The sequence below is a fragment of the Delphinus delphis genome, chromosome 11, assembly GCF_949987515.2.
Source record: "Delphinus delphis chromosome 11, mDelDel1.2, whole genome shotgun sequence".
NCBI classification, from domain to species: Eukaryota; Metazoa; Chordata; class Mammalia; order Artiodactyla; family Delphinidae; genus Delphinus; species Delphinus delphis.
In genome coordinates this window covers 70,648,066-70,674,657 of record NC_082693.1, presented here as the reverse complement: position 1 = coordinate 70,674,657, position 26,592 = coordinate 70,648,066, and the positions used below count along the sequence as shown (strand labels likewise).

Below are 26,592 nucleotides of genomic sequence, written 5' to 3'. Positions count from 1 at the left end.
ATGCCTATCTTGGGCATTGTTTAAGAACTAAGATACTTACTTACACTTTTCTTGATATTTAATTTGGTTTAATTGACCAATAGCAATTGATACTAAATATCTATGAAGAATTCTGTTTTCTCCAGCAGACACGTGTGACTCCATTTAGTATTAATTTAAATTTTAGTTTCTTAAATTGTTTTTAACTGTAGCATCTTTACCTTTCTTAGACTTTAACAGAAGCTAACGAGAAACTTGAACTTCAGAATCAAGAAATGAGAAAAAATCTAGAAGAGTCTGTACAGGAAATGGAGAAGATGACTGATGAATATAATAGGATGAAAGCTATTGTGCATCAGACAGATAATATAATGGACCAGTTAAAAAAAGAAAATGATCATTACCAGCTTCAAGTAAGAATTCTTGTTTGACTTATTTGGGCAAACTTCATATTGCCTCATTACTATTTATTTGAAACTAGAAAGTACTTTTAACTTTCTAGGGTATGAATTTTTGTCTTATGCTCTAGTATGTCATCTTATACTGTAATATGTTGCCATGGTAATTATTTGTCTCTATGTGTTTCTCTAGTCCCCTTACATATACCTTGTAATTACTGCCATATAGAGTATATGGGTGATACCTGAATGAATATGTAGATAACAATCCTGCAAATTTTCTGCTAAAGCCTCTTAGAAGTCCTGTGGACCATCAAGCTTAATTTTATACCTTAAAATAAATACACTCTAAATATCATAGAAACCAATATATTGTTTACTACTTACATGGGATTAAACTTGTTTAAAAAATAGAGTAATACTTAAAAATACAATTCTCTAATGACAAAAAATAATTATACAACTGTAAAGATGCACAAACAATTAAAGGTCACCTTAACTACAGAACTGCTCCCATAATGAATATGCATTTGTAATGTATATGTATATATGTGCATATGTATGCTTATCATGTGTGTAAATATTCATATACAACAAATACATGTATAGTACACTAATTTGCAACAGTTCTTGAAATAGTTGTTGCCTTTTAGGTGCAGGAGCTTACAAATCTTCTGAAAGCAAAAAATGAAGAAGATGATCCAATCATGGCAGCTGTCAACGCAAAAGTAGAAGAATGGAAGGTGCTTTTTTCAATTGCTATAATAGCTTGTTCATTTTCATTTTAGATTTCAGTTTTTTAGTCTTAATTTTCTTTAAAGTTCTTGTACTAGTTAATGACATTTTTATTAGGCATTTTAAAAAGTGTATTAGATGTTTTAGCTGGAAAACTCTAAGAACCGTGTGTAGACCTCTAGCTTATCTGTTGTTGAATGAGCTCTTCTACATCAATGAGTTAAATTTAAAATTTTTAGTTTTCTGATAGAAATCTAAGTCTAAAATATAATATGTCATCTAAAATAGATAATTATAAATAAAATTTAAATGTTTTCATGTAAACCATAGGTACCTTGTATATATTAGTTATATAGTTCCAGGTTTAATTTTAGTTTTTCTGACTCTCCTTCCATGTTAGATTAATCAAGCTATTGGCATTCAGTGGAAATGGGAGTAAGGAAGTGGATCAGGAATGGAAGTAAGGGAAGGGATCTTTCAGAATCACCTGAGAAGTCTTTTCAAAAGTCTGTTCCTCCTCACCACTCTCTAACTCCAACCACAACCCCAAGCCTTACCATATCAGAAGTTAGGATTGTGATGATTATATATTTTGAAAAAAGTCTGAAATGATTCTGAATAAATCTAATTTTAAAAGCTATCACTTTTATAGTCATTGTTTCTGACAAGGTTCACATAAATCTTGTTGGCTATTTGAAATTATCATGTGGGAATCTCAGCTAACCTATATTTTAAACAAGAGCAGTAGCAGTGGAAATGAAGTTTATAGAATCAATCAGAGGTCAATAAACTTTCTGTAAAAGGTCAGGGAGTAAATATTTTAGAATATTTGGTTTCTGGTGTATCTATTCAACTCTGCTATTATAATATGAAGGCAGCCATAGACAATACATAAATAAATGAGCAAGGCTGTTTTCCCAATGAAACTTTACAGAAGCAGGCAGCAGGCCAAATTTGACCTATGAGCCATAGTTTACCAACCCCAGGAAAAAAAGAGTTGTTTTTAATCGTTTAATTTTGGGAGAGAGATGTTAGCAAATGTATTCTTCTGCACTTCATTTTTACTTAGTATCTTTTACTTAGTTTATAGCAGTATGTATGGTATTACTTTGTTCTTTTTAATGTAATTTTTCTTTGTAGTTATGTATGTTATTGATTCCCTATTATGTGGCGTTTAGGAGGTTTCCAATATTTGCTATTAGAAACAATGTTTTAATGAATATCCTTGTATATTTATTTTGAAAATGTGTATCTGTAGAATAAATGCTACAAGTGTAATTGTGATATATATTGCAAATATATTCCTCTAGTTGGTCACTTGTCTTTTGGCTTTATGGTGTTTTTTACTATGATTTTTTTTTTTTTTTTTTTTTTTGTGGTACGCGGGCCTCTCACTGTTGTGGCCTCTCCCGTTGCGGAGCACAGGCTCCGGATGTGCAGGCTCAGCGGCCATGGCTCAAGGGCTCAGCCACTCCGTGGCATGCGGGATCTTCCCGGACCGGGCCACGAACTCGTGTCCCCTGCATCGGCAGGCGGACTCTCAACCACTGCACCACCAGGGAAGCCCCTGAAGTATTTTTTTTATATTGCATAAATTTAATGTTTTTCATGGCTTTTGGCCTTTGTATCATAGTTAGAAAGGATTCTGAGTATAAAATTATTTTCTCATATTTTCTCTAGTATCTTCTAGTTTCATCTTTTACATGTAAATCTTTGAAGCATATATTATTTATTTTGGTATGAAGAGTGAGATATGGGTGCAACCGAGCTACTCTGTTGTCTAAACATCATTTATTGAACATTTCATTTTTCTCCTACTAAAATACACTTCCATTTTTATTACATACAAAACTGTTGAATTTGAATTTATTTTGGGACTCTCTTCTTTATATTGATTGATCTGTTTTCTAATCATGTACACTTTTTTTTTTTTTTTTTTTTTGGCGGTACGCGGGACTCTCACTGCTGTGGCCTCTCCCGTTGCGGAGCACAGGCTCCGGACGCGCAGGCTCGGTGGCCATGGCTCACGGGCCTAGCCGCTCCGCGGCATGTGGGATCCTCCCAGACTGGGGCATGAACCTGTGTCCCCTGCATCGGCAGGCGGACTCTCAACCACTGCGCCACCAGGGAAGCCCCACCAATTATTAAAAATAATTGTTTTAATTATTATGCTTAAATATTTGAAAAAGCTGTTCCCATTATTTATGTTTTTTAGATTCTTATAAATGTGCTTTTTAAATACAAATTTTAAAAATAGTTCTTTAAAATATTTTAGTTATTTTATTGGGTATATATTAAATTTATAAATTAATTTATAGATTGATTTTGATATTTGGTCCTAGCAAAGAACACAAGGTACCTTTCATTTTTTTAAAATTGAGGTAAAATTGACATAACATGATACTAGTTTCAGGTATACAGTGTAATGATTCGATGTTTGTATGTATTGCAAAATGATTACCCCAGTAAGTTCAGTTAACATCTGTAACCACACATAGTTACAATTTTTTTTTTCTGGTAATGAGAACTTTGAAGATCCACTCTCTTAGCTATTTTCAAATATGCAGTACAGTATTAAAAAATGATGATTAGGGGCTTCCCTGCTGGCACAGTGGTTGAGAGTCCGCCTGCCGATGCAGGGGACACAGGTTTGTGCCCCGGTCCGGGAAGATCCCACATGCCACGGAGCGGCTGGGCCTGTGAGCCTCGGCCGCTGAGCCTGTGCATCCGGAGCCTGTGCTCCACAACGGGAGAGGCCACAGCAGTGAGAGTCCCGCGTACCGCAAAAAAAAAAAAAAAAAAAATGATGATTAGAGACCATGAAGTGGATGGCAATGCCTTAACCATATGCATGTTGTCAAGCCTGAGGCCCTCTTCCATTCTTGTCCAGAGGAATGCTAGCCTTTTCCTTTCATGCAACATAACAAGATACCTTTTATTCATTCAAGATATTTTATGCTTCTTAGTGTCATTTTAATGTTTTCTTCATAAAAGATTAGTTGTACAAAACCTTTTGTAATTGCAGGGAGTTATTTATAGCTTAGTGTTCTAGGAATGGGTTTTGGAAACTAGAGATTGTTTAAAAGATTGAATTTCTTAAAAAGCAAAAAATACAGTGTATATTTTTGAATCATTTCTTATTTGAATTTCAGGTTGTATGCACAAAAGAACAGTGGTCATTCCAATAGTTGCTATTTTCTCACTTCAAAGAATTTTATTTCCTGTATTTTCTCTAAATCTGCTAATGGTATATATTAAAATATTTACCATAAATGAGGAATGGTTTATTAATTTTGCTCTTATGTAACAGATTCTATTTTGTTTATTTCTAGTTAATTTTGTCTTCTAAAGATGATGAAATTATTGAGTACCAGCAAATGTTACATAACCTGAGGGAGAAACTGAAAAATGCCCAGCTTGATGCCGATAAAAGTAATATTATGGCTCTACAACAGGTAAAACTTTCTCAAAATTTGGTTTATCAACAAGGTTTATTAAAGTTGGTGATGAAACTCTAAATTATGTCTTATTTATTTCCTGTGCCTAATCTAGTCACTTGCACTTTTGGGTATATAATAAAGTCTTTTGAAGTTTCTTACACCGTCCAGTCCCAAGAAAAAATTAGAATTAAGTTTAGAGTTAGGGATAAAATTATTTTATGTATTTTTCTCTATTGATGCAGATAATACATTTATTTTTTTGCTTGGGAATTATTTAATAAGAAACTTTAAAAACTTTTAGAAATTTTAAAAATATCTTAATTCTCTGTTACTAAAGTCTATTGTGTTGTGTTTTAGTGCTGAAATATCCTGTACAATGTGAAATAAGCTAAAGTATGGCTATAATTTGTACTGTATAAAATTTTTGTTTTTATTGATAGTACAAATATATTCATATAGAAAGAAGTTACACTTGCATCAGCTGTGCTCTCTAGTCATAGTCCAAAAGAAAGAAGGAAATTTGGAAAGTATTTGGAGAATAAGGACGATCGCAAGGGACGAGATTTTTGAATGAAGTACTGCAGGGGTGAAAGCTAAGTTGAGTAAAGGAAAAAGCACAAGGTAAAACACAAACATAAAATGGTAAAAAGATAGAATTGGATGATGAGGAAAAGTAACACAAAAGGAGTTATTAGAAGCCACAAATATTAGAGAGTTCTGGAATTCGTATTTGTGAGAGTGCTAGCCCTTATATCATCTTTAAGTACTAGAGTGACAGCAGTATTCCTACAGTGATTAGTGCAGTTGAGGTATACAAAATAGTAAAAGGCACAGTTTTGACTCACAAGAAATATATTCTATAGTCTTGTTGAAAAAAACAAGACCTACCTTTTCTCTTACTTTAAAAATGTAGATTAATATTCATGAAGTGATAATATGTAATATTCAAAATATTTTATAGGGTATACAAGAACGAGATAGTCAAATTAAGATGCTCACTGACCAAGTAGAGCAATATACAAAAGAAATGGAAAAAAATACTTTTATTATTGAAGATTTGAAAAATGAGCTCCAAAGAAACAAAGGTAATTCAATGTTTTATAAGTATATAGTCATTTTATATACCATTAAGTTTTTAAAATATTTTATTTTTATTAAAATGAAATTATATTATGCCAACAGATATATTAGTGATTTTTCTGTATTTGAATTTTATATTCTTAAAAAAACTGTACAAGGTATTATTGACTACTGTATATATATTAGTATTTACACATGTAAATGATGGCAGTATTTTCTGTAGTTTTTCTCTGATGAAAACTACATTAACCCCTATTACCAGATTGGCTGTATAAAAGAAATGAAAAATGGTGATATAATTGTATTTATCCTCCTTTTTGCAATTAACAAAGAATGGAAGAAAATAAAATTTTGATCAGTGTAGCAACATCGCAGAGAGTTTTCAGAAGTAATTGACTTGTCAACATTTGAATTAACCTTACCCAACTTGATATGTCATCATATTCTCCCTACCTTGGGTCATGCTAGCTTACCTAACTCATCAAATCCTTTGAATGTAAGCCCTTACAACATTAGTGATCTTATATTTCCAAAAGACTATATACTGTAGATATACCAGAACACATTAATGCAAACTATTCATAATAAGTTCATGACATATTTATTGTAATTGCTGAAGATAAAAAAAAATTAGACACAAAGGGGAAATAATGAGTGAGTCTATGTGTGTGTTTGTGTGTAAGTGAAATAATGGTAGTGTGGTTGTAATTTAGGTAGTGAGGCAAAAGCCTCACTGAGGAGATATTTGAACAAAGACTTAAAGAAGATGAGGGAGTGAGCCATGTGGATGTCCCTAAGCAGTGAGAATAAGTGCAGGGCCCTGAAGCAGGAGTGTACTGAGCATGTTTGAGGAACAATAAAGAAGCCTTTGTGGCTGGAGCAGGGTGAGCAAGTGGGCAGTAGTAGGTGATGAGATCAGAGAGGTAACGAGGGGCCATATCATATGGGGCATTACAGTTCATTGTAAGGACTTCGGCTTTTCTTTTAAGTGAGAATGGACATCAAAAAATTTCTGAAGAAAGGAGTGATATATTTTGACTTGGACTGTGTCTGCCATAGACTCTAGGAGTGGTAAGGAGAGAAGCAGGGAACCTGTTATAAGACTACTGCAATAACCTGGAGAGAGGTGATGGTAGTTTAAAGCACGGAGGTAGCAGTGGAGTTATATGTAGTCAGTTCTGGATGTATTTTGAAGGTGATAGAAATGAAATTTGCTGACAGATCAGATGTAGGATGTGAAAGTTATCAGAGCTTTTGGTCTGAATGCTGGGGAGGGCTGTGGAAAGAGCAGGTTTAGAGATGGTCAGGTACTTAGTTAAACAGGACATGTTAAGTGTGAGATGGCTATTAGACATCTGAGTGAAAATGTTAAGTAGGTACTTGTATATAGAAGTCTGAGGTTCATGAGGACAGTCTGGGTTAAACATATTAATTTGGGAACTTTATGCATAAAAATGGTACTTGAAATCATGAAGCTGGCTGAGATCATCAAAACAGAAAATGTTGGTTAAAAAGAAAAATCTTAAGACTGAGCCTTGGGATGCTTTTATTTTAGAACTTGGGGAGATGAAAAGGAACAACCAAAAAGGCTGAGAAGGAATGACCAGAGAGATGGGAGGAAAACCAGGAGCACGTAGAGCCCTGAAACTCACATGTGGAATGTCATCAAGGAAGAGCATAAGCAACTGTGTTCCATACTATATTCATTGCTGCTGATAAGACAAGAGGAGCACTAAAAATTGACCACTGGATTTAGCAGTGGTCATTTTTGGTTCAAGAGAAAATGGGTAGAGATGAAATAGAGCCAATACAGAGACTTTTGAGGAAAAGGAAAGGAGAAAAATAGAGTGGTAGCCTGAGGGGAAAGGGGGATAAAGAAAATGTTTTTCTCTTTTAAATGGAAGAAATAATCATGCTTCTAAGTTAATAGGAAAGATCCATTAAAGAGGAAGCAAGTCATGAATTGATGAGGCAAGGGAGGGAGAGAAGGACTTCTGGAGTAATATTCCTGAGAAGGCAATGGCATGGGATCTAGTGTTCAGTGGAGTAGTTGGCTTAGGAGCACAGAGAGTTCATCCATAGGAACAGGAAGAAGGGTGGGGTGTGTAGTTACTGTCCGATGTGGCTGGGTAGATGTCCTGACAGTAAAAGTTTTGGTTTTCTCAGTGAATGAGGAAGCAAGGTTCTCAGCTGAAAGTGAGGATAGAGGCAGATATATTAGAAGTTTGAGGAGAGAGAAGTAAAGAGAAGGTGGGAAATGGTCATCTGGAAGAATGAACCAGACTAGGGAAATATAGTGTGACTGTTGAGCAGCATCAAGCCCCACTTGCTATACTTATTTCTACATGTGTCTGTATTATGTATGTACTAGAATTATTCTTTGACAGTAGCTTAAATTGCTTAAAAGGATCACTGATGTTGTGGGGTTTGCATATTCCAGTCACCAGGAGAAAAAGTGGCGGTTGATTTCTGCTGTCAAATAAGGAAGAGGTCTTATATAGTGACGCTTCTGTCAGTCCGTAGTCATGTAATTCCTAAAGTCCACAGAAGGTGTGTGTACTAGGCTATACTCTGTATATTGAATTTAACTTGTGCATGACAGTTAATGGTGGTCTCCTTTCATTGGTTAAGATTAGTTTTAGCTCGTAGAAGCATCTGAAAAATGGTGGCAAAATCAAGATAGAAGTTTATTTCTCACTTGTGTATTGGTCTAGTTAGGCAGTCTAGGGTATTGCCTTCATCTGCCTCATGCAAAATGGAACTTTACCCTCACATCCAGTCCCAAACAGCGAGGTAGAGGAAGAGGAGGCAAGAAGCAAAGAGCATGTACTGAAGGATAGGCAGGTAATATATTGTGGAGGGCCTTGCAGAAGAAAGGGAGAATAGATTTTGGGGACAGGAGCCTCTGTCACATTCTCCAGCTAGGCTGTTAACTCCAGAGAACAGGACTCACTTCTTATAAACGTGTGTGATCTCCCACACTAGTCCAGTGCCTGTATGTAAGTATATGACCTATAAATCAGTAGATGTTTATTATGGATGAGTGTAAGAATGATTGTCAGTAAATTTTAGAATGATACGAATACTATATTTTGGTCTTAGCAACAGTTTGTTAAGATGTACAAGTAGGAATTTTTTTTTTTTTTTTTTTCCCGGTTCGCGGGCCTCTCACTGTTGTGGCCTCTCCTGTTGCGGAGCACAGGCTCCGGACGCGCAGGCTCAGTGGCCATGGCTCACGGGCCCAGCCGCTCTGCGGCATGTGGGATCTTCCCAGACCGGGGCACGAACCCGTGTCCCCTGCATCAGCAGGCGGACTCTCAACCACTGCGCCACCAGGGAAGCCCGGGAATTTTTTAACTATTAGTTACAGTTAAGTTTAGCTGCAACTGACAGAAAAAAATCGAATGTAACAATGGTTTAAACAGGATGGAAATGTACTTTTCCGTGATATAATCAAAGTTGAGGCAACTAGTTTAGTGTAGGTGTGCTACTTGTACAAATACCAGATACCAGGGACCCTGTATCTTGTTGCTTTGACTATCAGCATGAGGTTTCCATCTCATGTTCTAAGAAGACTGAGTTCCAGCCCTAATGTCCATATTCCAGCTGGCAGCAAGGAGGAAGGAGAAAAGAAAATTTCACTCCTCTCCTTTAAAAACATTTCCTGAAATGTGCACATGGTCGTTCTGTTTATATCCTATTAGTCTCATGACCACACCTAGCTACTGGAATGTAAGTGGAAATTTAGTCGTTATTTCAAGTGGCCATGTGTCCGTCTAAAAATCCATAGTTCTATTACAGTGGACGAAAGTGAGCTAACTATTAGAAACAGCAGCCTTTGCCACAATTATCATTCTTTGTAAAGCAGTGTTTTCCAGTCTTTTATAATCCATACCCTTTCAGCTAAGATTTTATTAAAATTTCCTTTTTAGCTTTATAAATAAAACCAAATCAAAACTTTATTTTACAAATATAAAATTATAATATTAAATGGACTTTTTTTAGTGACATACCACATTTCCTGCTTCCCATACTGGAACCAGTGTTTTATAGGAGTAAGTAGTCCAGTTTATTCATGATTTTAATTTTTACCCTGTAGGAGCTTCAGCACTTTCTCAACGGACTCATTATATGAAAATTCAGTCTAAGGTTCAAATTTTAGAAGAGAGAACTAAAGAGGCTGAGAGAACAGCTGAACTGGCTGAGGCTGATGCTAGGGAAAAGGATAAAGAACTAGTTGAGACTCTGAAGCGATTAAAAGATTATGAATCGGTATGTATTTTTATCTTGTCAATCAAGGAGCTTAGAATTATCTTGCCACTTATAGACTGTTCTGTGCCATTTTCTTTATACCATTTAAAAACATTCCAGAAGTATCTCGTGATAAAGATTATCCTAATTGATTTATACTGAAGTGTTCAAACTTTTGTGCAGCATTTACTTTTTGGCAGAATTGTTTTCAAACCATTTGATTAAAGCATTTTGCCCAGATAATCAGCTTTGGTGAGGCAGCAGGATTAGATTCTTTGTAATCTGTGTCATTGTACCACCATGTAGATGTGACACCACTGATGAGTTGTCTAAAAGTTGTAACAGAAGCAGTTTTACCACCTACTGTGCCAACACAGCCTTACTTTGTACTTTTTATATTTTTAAATCTGATTACTGCTAAGTCAGGCAACTAATAACCTACATATTCTAATGGTATTGCTGATTTTCCCTTACTATTCCTTTTCTGTATTTTGTTAAGTGTTTTATGTGTAATATTCTGAGTCACTTTGCCATTAGGATGCTATACTGGGAAATTTCAACTGTTCCATTTCCCGTTATTATTATTACTGGATTTGTTTTTTAAAAGTACAGTAAAAAACACAGTTTATAGTTGTAAATCTTAGTTATATGTGTACTTCCCCTCAGACTTAATAAGAAAACAAATTCATGAATTTGACAGTTTATTCAAATAAACAATGTTATATTTAAATTATATTGGGTATTTTTCAGGGAGTTTATGGCTTAGAAGATGCTGTTATTGAAATAAAGAATTGTAAAAACCAAATTAAAATAAGAGATCAAGAGATTGAAGTATTGACAAAGGAAATCAATAAACTTGAATTGAAGATCAATGATTTCCTTGATGAGAATGAGGCACTTAAAGAGCGTATGGGTAAGTCATCTTTTAAGATATGTAGTTTGCTCAACCTAATTGTCAAGTCATTTTTTTTGGCTTATGATTATTTTTAGATATTTGGATGCTTTTTTTATTTAATAATTCCTCCTATAAAAATACTTAAAACAAGTAAAAGTGGAGCTGTTCCAGTTGAAGTGGGATCATGGATTTGATGGAGCTGCGATGGTGGTTGGACAGACCTGGAGCACGGCTATATTCAGTCAGAGATCGCCTCAATAATAATTGCATGCTTAAAAAAAGGAAAGCTACTTAGTTAATACCACTATTAGAAATTACGCTTTTTTTTTCCAACAAAAGTAGTGTGTTAGTTTGCAAAATGCTCTAGTTTCAGATGAATACATGGGGACATTTAGAAATACTGTTTAATCCTTTTTAAGACTTTTAAATACTTGACTTTTATAATTGGCACTAAGTTTTACTTGGGTTGAGTATTTTAAGGTTACTATTGATTCTAAGAAGTAATAAATATAGCTTGAGAGTTTATATATTGATATCAATAAATAGTTCATTAGTGAATATTACTAGTTTGAATGTTACGACAGTCCAATCTAAATTGCTACTTTAAAATGGAAATAAATATCTAAATCATGATTTCATTACACTTGGTAAATACCAGTTAATGCTTTCTTAGAGTTAAAATGATCACCTGTAAAAACTATTCTCTAAAGGAAGGAAAAATAAATATTTTATACATATTATTTATTCGTAAAAAAGTGTCTATCTGGGACCCAGAGTAATGCCAGGACCTCAATTTAGACTTAGTCTAATCAACTTGATCTACCAGATCATGACCAACTTCAATATGGACGTTCCTAAAGGTGACTGAGCCGTCACAAACACCAGATTTTCTGTTTTTTAAAGGCCCCAAATCTTGCTTTATAATTACTTGAGACAATCTTGATATCTGGTTTTCAGAGCATAGCTGCTTAGTAATGGGAAGTTAGGAAAGAGGCACACTGAGAGTGTCAGTCTAGTCATGACAAAATATAATTGATATTGATATTAATATTGACTACTATGTGCCAAGCACTGCTATAAGTACTTTATTTGGGTTAATTTTATTATACACCTGACAACAAGCCAAAAAGAAATACGTGTATACATTCATACACATGTACTTACATATAGTATTATCCCTACAACCAGTTAATAGTTGATAGTGGGAATTGAACCCAACTTTGTTTTATTACAAAGCTTCTGTTCTTAGTACATTATAGTACCTCTCTGACAGTCCAACATGGAAGACAGATCATAATATGTCTTTGTCAGGATTTCCATTAATAATTGTGATAAAATTTTAGCTTATATGGTTACAGTTCAAATACCTCAAAAATTCTTGCACAAAAATCCCCATTCTTCAGTGATGGTGGCTAAATAGATTATAACCAGTTGCTTGATGATAACCAGTTGCCGTATGAAGTTTTTGTAGTTCATTTGAATATTAATAAGGTTTTAATCATTCTGCTTTTTATTTTAGGCCTTGAACCAAAGACAATGATTGATTTAACTGAATTCAGAAACAGCAAAAGTTTAAAACAGCAGCAGTACAGAGCTGAAAACCAGATTCTTTTGAAAGAGGCAAGTGCAGTAGTCAATTGGTTATTTTCCTGGTTGAAGTAAAGAAAAATACTAACAATTTTAATTTTGTAGATTGAAAGCCTAGAGGAAGAAAGACTTGATCTGAAGAAAAAAATTCGTCAAATGGCTCAAGAAAAAGGAAAAAGAACTGCAACTTCAGGTATACTGTTATTCCAAGCCTTTAAAAGAATCATTGGAAAATGAATTGTCTGGATCTGTAATTTTCTGTATGTGAGAAATAGTATTGCTGTATTACTGTGGTTTTGCTACAAGTTTGATAAATGAAAATAATGGCCTGATGAAGAGTGTATGAGTGAGTGTCACTGAGTTTAGTCCTAAATCTAAACAGTTAAAAGAATAATAAGTGAACAAAAAACAAACATCAGAATCATGGACTTTTGAAAAATTTACAATATAGTCTGTATTAATTTCTAGACAATCCCAGTATGTTGTGATTAGTAATGATAAAACAGTAATTTTTGTCAATGTATGTTACTGTTAATATTTTCTTTTTCTATAAAAGCTATGCATTGGAAGCTTTAATTGTACATTATTCTTTACTAAGTGAAAGTAATGTTTTATTGAATAAAAATTAACAATTTTTTGTTTTGTTTTATCTTACATGGTATAAAGAGAACAGCTGGTTTATTTTTTAATAGCTATTACAGGGCTTTTTTGTAAGACCATAGAGAAGGCTTTTTTTTTTCTAACTTGGCCCAAGCCCACAATTATCTATGAATAATAGAGGTTTTTTTGTTTGTTTTTGTTTTATTTTTTTTTAGCATTATGCTGTCTATAGTACATCAAAAATTTCTAGAAGGGCAAAACTTCATAATTTATTAGTGTATTAAGCAATTTAGTCATTATTCATGATTCTTATCTACTTTCTTAATATGTGTCTTTTAACTATTTAAGTACTTATTAATATGGGAAAAGAATGATAGCGAAGATAAAATTTGTAATTGTTTTTCATTAATATCTTTTTTTAAGATTATTTTAATTTTATTTTATTTATTTTTTTGAATACATCTTTATTGGAGTATAATTGCTTCACAATACTATGTTAGTTTCTGTTGTACAACAGAGTGAATCAGCCATATGCATACATATATCCCCATATCCCTTCCCTCTTGAGCCTCCCTCCCACCCTCCCTATCCCACCTCTCTAGGTCGTTGCAAACCACTGAGCTGATCTCCCTGTGCTATGCAGCCACTTCCCACTAGCTATCTATTTTACATTTGGTAGTGTATATGTCAATGCTACTCTCACTTTGTCCCAGCTTCCCCCCATGCCCCCTCCGTGTCCTCAAGTCCATTCTCTATGTCTATATCTTTATTCCTGCCCTGCCACTAGTTTCATCAATACCATTTTTTTTTTAGATTCCATACATATGCATTAGCATACAATATTTGTTTTTCTCTTTCTGACTTACTTCACTCTGTATGACAGACTCTAGGTCCATCCACCTCACTACAAATAACTCAATTTCGTTTCTTTTTATGGCTGAGTAATATTCCATTGTATCTTAAAAGCTTTTGCACAGCAAAGGAAACCATAAACAAGATGAAAAGCCAACCCTCAGAATGGGAGAAAATATTTGCAGATGAAACAACAGACAAAAGATTAATCTCTAAAATATACAAACAGCTCATGGAGCTCAATATCAAAAAATAAACAACTTATTAATATCTTATTAAAAGTGAGCTAAATCAGGAAGTTGTATAGGAGGCTACATATAGATCAAGGATTTTGGAAATAATTATTCTACATTTTGTTTGAGTTAAAATTTGATTCTAGTTTTTAAGAGTTAAAGTATTGGAATAATAGCAGAGTTATTTTTATGCTTCTCATTTGTTAATTCTTTTATATGTAGGATTAACTGTTGAGAACCTGAACCTAACTGAAGACTTTTCTCAAGAGAATAAAATGGAAGGAAGAAAATTTGATTTCATTAGCCTCAAAAATATGAGTGAAGCACAATCAAAGGTAAATAGTAAGGTACTGCTATGGTGAAGAGAATAAAGAAAAATATTATTATCAGGCCTTTCATTTCTGCCCCCATTGTCTCATTTTGGACATTGCTTCTTTTTATACTTGTTAAATAAAAGGAAGATGTTTTATTTCAATAACCTGTCAATCCCAAGAATCATTAATGAGACATTATTTACTCTGAATACAGATTAGGAGTTCAGATAAAGTAGAGCTGCCGCATAGGAAACCATCATTCAATATTCCACAGTCATGTCAGAATGAGCCTGAAGAGAATATGACCATAGGATCATTATCAAGAATGTTATCTGAAATTCGTCATAGTGTAGAAAGTGAAGTGGATCCTTTTGTCTCTTTAACTAGACATTCTTCATCTATACAAGTGAAAGATAATATTTCACCTCTAGAAACTATTACAATAAGAGAGATTTTTAAAGCACCCTGTCTATAGTCTTTAATAAATCTAGAATCATTAGTCAATACCTTTAGTAGGGAGAATCATGAAGAAATAAATGACCATTTATACTCTGTTTCTGATGAATCTATGAAGAAAGTATCAGGAAGCCATCAGGCACTTGAGAAGACTAATTTCACATAAAAAAGTGATTCTTCTTTACAAGCCTTATCAACAGCTTCAGACTTAATGCAGAAGTTATCACTTAGGCAAAAATCTGCAATACTTTGTCAACAAATTCATGAAAATAGAGCTGACGTGGCTAAATCACAAGTAGCAGCATCAGAAGATGAACAGGTTCATACCCCAATAAACTACGCTTATACCAATTTCAAAGAAGATGTAGGAAAAAGTGAAGTACCCGTACAGACAGAGATTTTGAAAAGTAATCTTGAAGTTAATGTTCTGGACCCTGTGCCAATTACTGCACAATCAAAATTATCTCAGATAGATCCACTTGCAAATCTTATAGAACAGCTATGGACAGAACTAGTATTTCTTAGATCTCAGGTGAGCTCTCCTCCAAATTACATTCCTGGGATTTTTTTTTTAATTCTTTTTTATGACTAACAAAATTCGATAAGTAGCAATTATAATAAGAATTCTTTTATGTTTGCACATTAACACTAATTTATACACATTCTGTCTTTTAAAAGATCTAAAAATGCAATACATCTGAAATGAACTCATTGACTTGCCTAATTTATTAAATGTTTCTTTAGAATGAAGCCATAGCACAGGATTTATTGATCAAAGAAGCACAAAGTAGAAATGCAGAAATAGAGCTTGAACGTCATAGAAGCCAGGCAGAACGGGTAGTGTAAAGGCAGATCATTAAAAGAGATGATTGTGGTGCCAAAGACAAAAACCTTCCTTATCTGTTTGCCTTTTGCCATGGGTGTGGGGTCGGGGGGGAGGTGGGAGGAGGATCATTATCTGTTTTACCTTTTAGATTTTATTTTATTTTTGTGAGTGCTGCTACGTTTCTGTAGCTTGCTGTGGGTATGTTAAACCTCAATTGGTCAAACTTCTTTAAACTTCAAAACTATTGTCATTTTTTTTAAATCAATTTTTTTCTCTTTATGTTTTGTTTAGAATGAATTTCTTTCAAGAGAACTAATTGAAAAAGAAAGAGATTTAGAAAGAAGTAGAACAATAATAGCCAAGTTTCAGAATAAATGTAAGTCACTATTATCTCTTATTTTTCTTATTTATTTAGTCTGTACTGAAAATTATGGGATTGAAAGGACTTCACTACATTCTGTTTTCTAGTCTGTTTTAGCCTTAACTAACTATAATGTATAGACTTCAGTCTCTCATTCATCTATTTGGTTTGCCTTGCTATATTCATTTTCAGAGCATGTTATTAATCTGAATTTATTGTGATGATAAATAAGTCTATTTTTCTCTTTTGTTCTCTAATGAAAGTACAGTTAGAAAAACAAATTTAAGAAATTTTTAATGTAAAATAAAGGCAAAGTATGCTTATGATTTATTTCTTTCAGCCATGAGATATATATATATATATGCACAGGATTTAAATAGGTGTGTGATTTAACTTCATCATTCACACATTGGATTTATAGTTGAATTTTTTGTACATTTACTTGCATTTGCATTTTATAAATGGGTTATTTTTACTGTATGTGAAATATTTGTAATCTATATAGCATAGTGTAAATTGTAAAAAAATCTATTCATTCAATGAAAAAAATATTTCATTTTAGTAAAAGAATTAGTTGAAGAAAATAAGCAACTTGAAGAAGGTATGAAAGAAATATTGCAAGCTATTAAGGAAATGCAGAAAGATCCTGATGTTAAAGGAGGGGAAACATCTCTAATTATTCCCAGTCTTGAAAGACTAGTTAATGTAAGTTATTTTTATATTAATGGTTTTATTTTGTTGTTTCATCACTTCAAAGATATTGTTCCACTCTCATTGATCTCCACAGTTTCTGATGAAACATTTGTTGTCATTTGAGTCATTGTTCTCCTGTATGAAATGTGTAGTTCTTCTTGGGCTACTTTCAAAACTTTCTCTTTTTATTTGGTTTTTGCCAGTTTGACTGCAATGTGCCAAGGGTGTGTATGTGTGTGTATGTGTGTGTGTAGCTTGTTTGGGGTTTGCTGAGCTTGAATCTGTTCACTTATGCTATTCACCACAATTGGGAAGTTTTCTGCCATTAATTTCTTCAATCATTTTTTTGCCTCATTCTCTCTGGGACGCCACTGAAACATGTTAGACCTTTTGATATTGTCCCACAACTCCTTGAGGCTCTGTTCATTTTTTCGTTCCTAATTTTTTATCTTTTCTGTTCCCAGTTGGATAATTCCCATTGATTTATCTTCAAGTTCACTGATACTTTCTTCTGTCATCTCCATTTTTCTGTTTTAATGGTCAGCTTGAGACCTGGCAGAGCTTTTACAAAGAATTTGAAGATCCCTTTTGTTGGTTCTTTTCCTTCTGGAATTCCCCTCTCACTATTCTGTGGCTTTGGGTCCTATCCTCTGGTTTTTAGGCCAGAAAGAAGACAGGTCACTGGAACTGCAGCTTGCCCTCTCAGTTAAGCCTTAAAAACAACAAATTTACTGCTTGCTAGTCCTGTCTTCCAAGTTTCAAGTCCCCTCCAAAATCTGTTGCTTTTGTTCATTTTCTAGAACTTTTATGTAGTAGTTTTTTGTATTCACTTGTTAAATGTGGGAGGGTAGGTCTGTTAGGACCTTACACCACAAACCTAGAAGTGTAATAGGATGTAGTAAGAATATTTTGAATATTTAAAGACTTAAGAATTACTATGAGAAAGATTTTAGCCATTAAATGATGTTCTATTTATATTTACCATATAGGGACTTAAGAGTTCTATGGTACTGATGAGTGTCTGTTATATAAACTTGAATAAAACATAAATTTTTAGATTCTTAATATTTAAATCTATGTCATTTACATGATCTGAACATAGTTAACATGCATTATTATACTATGCTTGATTTATATAGAAAAAAGTCTTATTCATTGAATTGCTTTTTTTATGATTAGTCAATAGTTGAATACTTTTGTTTTTGAATTTTATTTTATTTTTTTATGCAGCAGGTTCTTATTAGTTACCTATTTTATATATATTAGTGTATATATGTCAGTCCCAATCTCCCAATTCATCCCACCACCACCGACTCCCGCCACTTTCCCCCCTTGGTGTACATACGTTTGTTCTCTACATCTGTGTCTCAATTTCTGCCCTGCAAACCGGTTCATCTGTACCATTTTTCTAGGTTCCACATATATGTGTTAATATACGATATTTGTTTTTCTCTTTCTAACTTACTTCACTCTGTATGACAGTCTTTAGATCCATCCACATCTCAACAAATGACCCAATTTCGTTCCTTTTCATGGCTGAGTATATTCCATTGTATATATGTACCACATCTTCTTTATCCATTCGTCTGTCGACGGGCATTTAGGTTGCTTCCATGACCTGGCTATTGTAAATAGTGCTGCAATGAACATTGGGGCGCCTATGTCTTTTTGAATTATGGTTTTCTCTGGGTATATGCCCCGTAGTGGGATTGCTGGGTCATATGGTAATTCTATTTTTAGTTTTTTAAGGAATCTCCATACTGTTCTCCATAGTGGCTGAATCAGTTTACATTCCCACCAACAGTGTAAGAGGGTTCCCTTTTCTTCACACCCTCTCCAGCATTTGTTGTTGTAGATTTTCTGATGCTGCCCATTCTAACCAATGTGAGGAGATACCTCATTGTAGTTTTGATTTGCATTTCTCTAATAATTAGTGATGTTGAGCAGCTTTTCATGTGCTTCTTGGCCATCTGTATGTCTTCTTTGGAGAAATGTCTATTTAGGTCTTCTGCCCATTTTTGGATTCGGTTGTTTGTTATTTTAATATTGAGCTGCATGAGCTGTTTATATATTTCGGAGATTAATCCTTTGTGCATTGATTCGTTGGCAAATATTTTCTCCCGTTCTGAGGGTTCTCTTTTTGTCTTGTTTGTAGTTTCCTTTGATTTGCAGAAGCTTTAAAGTTGCATTAGGTCCCATTTGTTTATTTTTGTTTTTATTTACATTACTCTAGGAGGTGGATCAAAAAAGATCTTGCTGTGATTTATGTCAAACAGTGTTCTGCCTATGTCTTCCTCTAAGAGTTTTATAGTATCTGGCCTTACATTTAGGTCTATTCCATTTTGAGTTTATTTTTGTGTATGGTGTTAGGGAGTGTTCTAATTTCATTCTTTTACATGTAGCTGTCCAGTTTTCCCAGCACCACTTATTGAAGAGACTGTCTTTTCTCCATTGTATATCCTTGCCTCCTTTGTCATAGATTAGTTGACCATAGGTGCGTGGTTTATCTCTGGGCTTTCTATCATTTTCCATTGATCTATGTTTCTGTTTTTGTGCCAGTACCATACTGTCTTGATTACTGTCGCATTGTAGTATAGTCTGAAGTCAGGGAGCCTGATTCCTCAAGCTCCGTTTTTCTTTCTCAAGATTGCTTTGGCTGTTCGGGGTTTTTGTGTTTCCATACAAATTGTGAAATTTTTTGTTCTGTGAAAAATGCCAGTGGTAGTTTGAAAGGGATTGCATTGAACCTATAGATTGCTTTGGGTAGTAGAGTCATTTTCACACTGTTGATTCTTCCAATCCAAGAACATGGTGTATCTCTCCATCTATTTGTATCACCTTTAATTTCTTTCATCAGTGTCTTATAATTTTCTTCATACAGGTCTTTTGTCTCCTTAGGCAGGTTTATTCCTAGGTATTTTATTCTTTTTGTTGCAGTGGTAAGTGGGAGTGTTTTCTTAATTTCACTTTCAGATTTTTGATCATTCGTGTATAATAATTCAAGAGATTTCTCTGCATTAATTTTGTATCCTGCTACTTTGCCAAATTCATTGATTAGCTGTAGTAGTTTTCTGGTAGCCTCTTTAGGATTCTCTACGTGTAGTATCATGTCATCTGCAAACAGTGACAGCTTTACTTCTTCTTTTCCAATTTGCATTCCTTTTATTTCTTTTTCTTCTCTGGTTGCTGTGGCTAAAACTTCCAAAACTATGTTGAATAATACTGGTGAGAGTAGGCAAGCTTGTCTTGTTCCTGATCTTAGTGGAAATGGTTTCAGTTTTTCACCATTGAGGACGATGTTGACTGTGGGTTTGTCATATATGGCCTTTATTATGTTGAGGTAAGTTCGCTCTCTGCCTACTTTCTGGAGGATGTTTTTCATAAATTGGTGTTGAATTTTGTCGGAATCTTTCTCTGCATCTATTGAGATGATCATCTGGTTTTTCTCCTTCAATTTGTTAATTTGGTGTATCACACTGATTGATTTGCATATACTGAAGAATCCTTGCATTCCTGGGATAAATCCCACTTGATCATGGTGTATGATCTTTTTAATGTAGTGTTGGATTCTGTTTGCTAGTATTTTGTTGAGAATTTTTGCATCTATATTCATCAGTGATATTGGCCTGTAGTTTTCTTTCTTTGTGACATCTTTTTCTGGTTTTGGTATCAGGGTGATGGTGGCTTCGTAGAATGAGTTTGGGAGTGTTCCTCCCTCTGCTATATTTTGGAAGTGTTTGAGAAGGATAGGTGTTAAGTCTTCTCTAAATGTTTGATAGAATTCTCCTGTGAAGCCATCTGGTCCTGAACTTTTGCTTGTTGGAAGATTTTTAATCACAGTTTGCATTTCAGTGCTTGTGATTGGTCGGTTCATATTTTCTATTTCTTCCCGGTTTAGTCTTGGAAGGTTGTACGTTTCTAAGAATTTGTCCATTTCTTCCAGGTTGTCCATTTTATTGGCATAGAGTTGCTTGTAGTAGTCTCTCATGATCCTTTGTATTTCTGCAATGTCAGTTGTTACTTCTCCTTTTTCATTTCTACTTCTAGTGATTTGAGTCTTCTCCCTTTTTTTCTTGATGAGTCTGGCTAATGGTTTATCAATTTTGTTTATCTTCTCAAAGAACCAGCTTTTAATTTTATTGATCTTTGCTATCATTTCTTTCATTTCTTTTTCATTTATTTCTGATCTGATCTTTATGATTTCTTTCCTTCTGCTAACTTCGGGGTGTTTTTGTTCTTCTTTCTCTAACTGCTTTAGGTGTAAGGTTAGTTTGTTTATTTGAGATGTTTCTTGTTTTTTAAGGTAGGATTGTATTGCTATAAACTTCACTCTTTTTTTTTTTTTTTTTTTTTGCTGTACGTGGGCCTCTCACTGTTGTGGCCTCTGCAGTTGCGGAGCACAGGATCCGGATGCGCAGGCTCAACGGCCATGGCTCACGGGCCTAGCCGCTCCGCTGCATGTGGGATCTTCCCGGACCAGGGCACGAACCTGTGCCCCCTGCATCGGCAGGCGGACTCTCAAGCACTGTGCCACCAGGGAAGCCCCTATACTTCACTCTTAAAACTGCTTTTGCTTCATCCCATAGGTTTTGGTCGTCGTGTTTTCATTGTCATTTGTTTCTAGGTATTTTTTGATTTCCTCTTTGATTTCTTCACTGATTTCTTGGTTATTAAGTAGTGTATTGTTTAGCCTCCATGTGTTTATATTTTTTACAGATTTTTTCCTGTAATTGATTTCTAGTCATAACGTTGTGGTCAGAAAAGATACCTGATATGATTTCAATTTTCTTAAATTTATCAGGGTTTGATTTGTGACCTAATATATGATCTATCCTGGAGAATGTTCTATGAGCATTTGAGAAGAAAGTGTATTCTGTTGTTTTTGGATGGAATGTCCTATAAATATCAATTAAGTCCATCCTGTTTAATGCATCATTTAAAGCTTGTGTTTTCTTATTTATTTTCATTTTGGATGATCTGTCCATTGGTGAAAGTGGGGTGTTAAAGTCCCCTACTATGATTGTGTTACTGTCGATTGTGTTACTGTCGATTTCCCTTTTTATGGCTATTAGTATTTGCCTTATGTATTGAGGTGCTCCTCTGTTGGGTGCATAAATATTTACAGTTGTTATATCTACTTCTTGGATTGATCCCTTGATCATTATGTAGTGTCCTTCTTTGTCTCTAGTAATAGTCTTTGTTTTAAACTGTATTTTATCTGATATGAGATTTGCTACTCCAGCTTTCTTTTGATTTCCATTTGCATGGAATATCTTTTTCCATCCCCTCTCTTTCAGTCTGTATGTGTCCCTAGGTCTGAAGTGGGTCTCTGGGTCTCTCTGAAGTGGGTAGACAGCATATATACAGGTCTTGTTTTTGTATCCATTCAGGCAGTCTATGTCTTTTGGTTGGAGCATTTACTCCATTTACATTTAAGGTAATTATCAATATGTATGTTCCTATTACCATTTTCTTAATTGTTTTGGGTTTGTTATTGTAGGTCTTTTCCTTCTCTTGAGTTTCCTGCCTAGAGAAGTTCCTTTAGTATTTGTTGTAAAGCTTTTTTGGTGGTGCTGAATTCTCTTAGCTTTTGCTTGTCTGTAAAGGTTTTTAATTTCTCCGTCAGATCTGAATGAGGTCCTTGCTGGGTAGAGTAATCTTGGTTGTAGGTTTTTCCCTTTCATCACTTTAAATATGTCCTGCCACTTCCTTCTGGCTTGCAGAGTTTCTGCTGAACGATCAGCTATTAACCTTATGGGGATTCCCTTGCATGTTATTTGTTGTTTTTCCCTTGCTGCTTTTAATAATTTTTGTTTGTATTTAATTTTTCATAGTTTGATGAATATGTGTCTTGACATGTTTCTCCTTCAATTTATCCTGTATGGGACTCTCTGTGCTTCCTGGACTTGATTAACTATTTCCTTTCCCATATCAGGGAAGTTTTCAACTATAATCGCTTCAAATATTTTCTCAGTCCCATTCTTTTTCTCTTCTTCTGGGACCCCTGTAATTAGAATGTTGTTGCATTTAATGTTGTCCCAGAGGTCTCTGAGACTGTCCTCAATTCTTTTCAGTCTTTTTTATTTATTCTGCTCTGCAATAGTTATTTCCACTATTTAATCTTCCAGGTCACTTATCCGTTCTTCTGCCTCAGTTATTCTGCTATTGATCCCTTCTAGAGCATTTTTAATTTATTTATTGTGTTGTTCATCACATTTTGTTTGCTCTTTAGTTCTTCTAGGTGCTTGTTAAACGTTTCTTGTATTTTCTCCAATCTATTTCCAAGATTTTGGATCATTTTTACTAATAATATTCTCAATTCTTTTTCAGGTACACTGCCTATTTCCTCTTCATTTGTTACATCTGGTGGGTTTTTGCCTTGCTCCTTCATCTGCTATGTGGTTCTCTATCTTCTCATTTTGCTTAACTTACTGTGTTTGGGGTCTCCTTTTCGCAGGCTGCAGGTTCGTAGTTCCTGTTGTTTTTGGTGTCTGCCCTCAGTGGCTAAGGTTGGTTCAGTGGGTTGTGTATGCTTCCTGGTGGAGGGGACTAGTGCCTATGTTCTTGTGGATGAGGCTGGATCTTGTCTTTCTGGTCGGCAGGTCCACGTCTGGTGGTGTGTTTTGGAGTGTCTCTGACCTTATTATGATTATAGGCAGCCTCTCTGCTAATGGGTGTGGTTGTGTTCCTGTCTTGCTAGTTGTTTGGCATAGGGTGTCCAGCACTGTAGCTTGCTGGTCATTGAGTGGAGCTGGGTCTTGGCTGAGATGGAGATTTCTGGGAGATTTTCGCCGTTTGGTATTACATGGAGCTGAGAGGTCTCTGGTGGACCAATGTCTTGAACTTGGCTCTCCCACCTCAGAGACACAGCCCTGATGCCTGTGTGGGGCACCAAGAGCCTGTTATCCACACAGCTCAGAATAAAAGGGAGAACAGATGAAAGAAAGAATGAAAAAGATGAAATAAAATAAAATGAAATGGTTATTAAAATAAAAATATTTTAAAAATTTTTAATGTAATCAAAAAAAGAAAGAAGTGAGCAACCAAATCAAAAAATAAATCCACCAATGATAAAAAGAGCTGAAAACCATACTAAGAGAAAAAGAAAGAAAAAACAGACAGACAGAACCCTAGGACAAATGGTAAAAGCAAAGCTATATAGACAAAATCACACACAGAAGCATACACATACACACTCATAAACAGAGAAAAAGGGAAAAAATATGTATCGTTGCTTCCCAAGTCCACGTCCTCAATTTGGGATGATTTGTTGTCTATTCAGGTATTCCATAGATGCAGGGTACATCAAATTGATTGTGGAGATTTAATCCGCTGCTCCTGAGGCTGCTGGGAGAGATTTCCCTTTCTCCTCTTTGTTCGTCCAGCTCCTGGGGTTTAGCTTTGGATTTGTACCCGTCTCTGCGTGTAGCTCACCTAAGGGCATCTGTTCCTCGCTCAGACAGGATGGGGTTAAAGGAGCTGCTGATTCTGGGCTCTGGCTCACTAATGCTGCGGGGAGGGAGGGGTACGGAGTGTGGGGCGAGCCTGCGACGGCAGAGGACCACGTGACGTTGCACCAGCCTGAGGATCTGTGTTCTTCCAGGGAAGTTGTCCCTGGATCATGGGACCCTAGCAGTGGCGGGCTGCACAGGCTCCTGGGAGGGGCGGTGTGGATACTGACCTGTGCTCGCACACAGGCTTCTTGGTGCCGGTGGCAGCCGCCTTAGCGTCTCATGCCCGTCTCTGGGGTCCGCACTGATAGCTGCGGCTCGCGCCAGTCTCTGGAGCTCCTTTAAGCAGCGCTCTTAATCCCCTCTCCTCGCGCACCAGGAAACAAAGAGGGAAGAAAAAGTCTCTTGCCTCTTCGGCCATTCCAGACATTTTCCCGGACTCCCTCCTGGATAGCTATGGCGCACTAGCCCCGTTTAGGCTGTGTTCACGCAGCCAACCCCTGTCCTCTCCCTGGAATCCGACTGAAGCCCAAGCCTCGGCTCCCAATCCCCGCCCGCCCCGGCGGGGGAGCAGACAAGCCTCTCCGGCTGGTTGGCACCGATCCTCTGTGTAGGAATCTCTCTGCTTTGCCCTCCGCACCCCTGTTGCTGTGCTCTCCTCCGTGGCGCCAAAGCTTCCCCCCTCTGCCACCTACAGTCTCCGCCCGCGAAGGGGCTTCCTAGTGTGTGGAAACTTTTCCTCCTTCACAGCTCCCTTCCGCTGGTGCAGATCCCGTCCCTATTCTTTCGTCTCTGTTTTATTTATTTTTTTCCTTTTGCCCTACCCTGATACGTGGGGAGTTTCTTGCTTTTTCGGAGGTCTAAGGTCTTCTGCCAGCATTCAGTAGGTGTTCTGTAGGAGTTGTTCCACATGTAGATGTATTTCTGATGTATTTGTGGGGAGGAGGGTGATCTCCATGTCTTACTCTTCCGCCATCTTGAAGCTCCTCCCTCCCATACACATTTTAAGATTTTTTGTTCCAGTTCTGTAAAACATGCCACTGGTAATTTGATAGGGATTGCATTGAATCCGTAGATTGCTGTGAGTAGGATAGTCATTTTCACAATATTGATTTTTCCAATCCAAGAACATGGTATATCTCTCCGTCTGTTTGCATCATTTTTGATGTCTTTCACGAGTGTCTTAGAGTTTTCTGAGTCAGGTCTTTTACCTCCTTAGGTAGGTTTATTCCTAGGTATTTTATTCTTTTTGTTGCAATGGTGAATGGGATTGTTTGCTTAATTTCTCTTTCTTATCTTTCGTTGTTAGTGTATAGGAATGCAAGTGATTTCTGTGCATTAATTTTGTTTCCTGCAACTAGCAAATTCATTGATTAGCTCTAGTAGTTTTCTGGTGGCATCTTTAGGATTCTCTATGTATAGTATCATGTCATCTGCAAACAGTGACAGTTTTACTTCTTCTTTTCCAATTTGTATTCCTTTTATTTCTTTTCCTTCTCTGATTGCCGTGGCTAGGACTTACAAAGTATGTTGAATAATAGTGGCGAGAGTGGAAATCCTTGTCTTTTTCCTGATCTTAGAGGAAAGGCTTTCAGTTTTTTACCATTGAGAATGATGTTTGCTGTGGGTTTGTCGTATATGGCCTTTATGATGTTGAGGTAGGTTCCCTCTGTGCCCACTTTCTGGAGAGTTTTTATCATAAATGGGGTGTTGAATTTTGTCAAAAGCTTTTTCTGCATCTATTGGGATGATCATATGGTTTTTCTTCTTCAATTTGTTAATATGGTGTATCACATTGATTGATTTGCGTATATTGAAGAATCCTTGCATACCCTGGATAAATCCCACTTGATCATGGTGTATGGTCCTTTTAATGTGTTGTTGGATTCTGTTTGCTAGTGTTTTGTTGAGGATTTTTGCATCTATATTCATCAGTGATATTGGTCTGTAATTTTCTTTTTTTGTAGTATCTTTGTCTGGTTTTGGTATCAGGGTGATGATGGCCTCATAGAATAAGTTTGGGGGTGTTCCTTCTTCAATTTTTTGGAAGAGTTTGAGAAAATTGGTGTTACCTCTTCTCTAAATATTTGATAGAATTCACCTGTGAAGCCATCTGATCCTGGAACTTTTGTTTGTTGGAAGATTTTTAATCACAGTTTCAATTTCAGTGCTTGAGATTGGTCTCTTCATATTTTCTATTTTTTCCTGGTTCAGTCTTGGAAGGTTATACCTTTCTACGAATTTGTCTGTTTCTTCAAGGTTGTCCATTTTATTGGCATAGAGTTGCTTGTAGTAGTCTCTTAGGATGCTTTGTATTTCTACAGTGTCAGTTGTAACTTCTCCATTTTCATTTCTAATTTTATTGATTGGAGTCCTCTCCCTCTTTTTCTTGATAAGTCTGGCTAAAGGTTTATCAATTTTGTTTATCTTCTTAAAGAACC

General features: G+C 35.6%; 1 protein-coding gene and 1 non-coding gene across 6 annotated transcripts in view; one reads left to right on the top strand and one right to left on the bottom strand.

Moving 5' to 3' along the window:
- Positions 1-26,592, top strand: part of CEP290 (centrosomal protein 290) — a 96,956-nt gene that overhangs the window by 9,613 nt on the left and 60,751 nt on the right. For all 5 annotated transcript variants that reach the window (XR_009521236.1, XM_060025327.1, XM_060025328.1 and 2 more), the window contains 11 exons: positions 210-392; positions 1,031-1,120; positions 4,445-4,567; positions 5,514-5,637; positions 9,732-9,904; positions 10,634-10,796; positions 12,298-12,398; positions 12,471-12,558; positions 14,273-14,385; positions 15,938-16,022; positions 16,570-16,712. Coding sequence is in view for 4 of the 5 variants with exons in the window: in XM_060025327.1 (XP_059881310.1) it covers positions 210-392; positions 1,031-1,120; positions 4,445-4,567; positions 5,514-5,637; positions 9,732-9,904; positions 10,634-10,796; positions 12,298-12,398; positions 12,471-12,558; positions 14,273-14,385; positions 15,938-16,022; positions 16,570-16,712 (1,386 nt within the window). In the remaining variant the exon portion in view is untranslated. The remainder of the gene's footprint in view (positions 1-209; positions 393-1,030; positions 1,121-4,444; positions 4,568-5,513; positions 5,638-9,731; positions 9,905-10,633; positions 10,797-12,297; positions 12,399-12,470; positions 12,559-14,272; positions 14,386-15,937; positions 16,023-16,569; positions 16,713-26,592) is intronic.
- On the bottom strand, positions 3,911-4,034 carry LOC132434652 (U6atac minor spliceosomal RNA). Its single transcript, XR_009521369.1, has one exon. It is a non-coding gene; the product is annotated as a U6atac minor spliceosomal RNA (small nuclear RNA).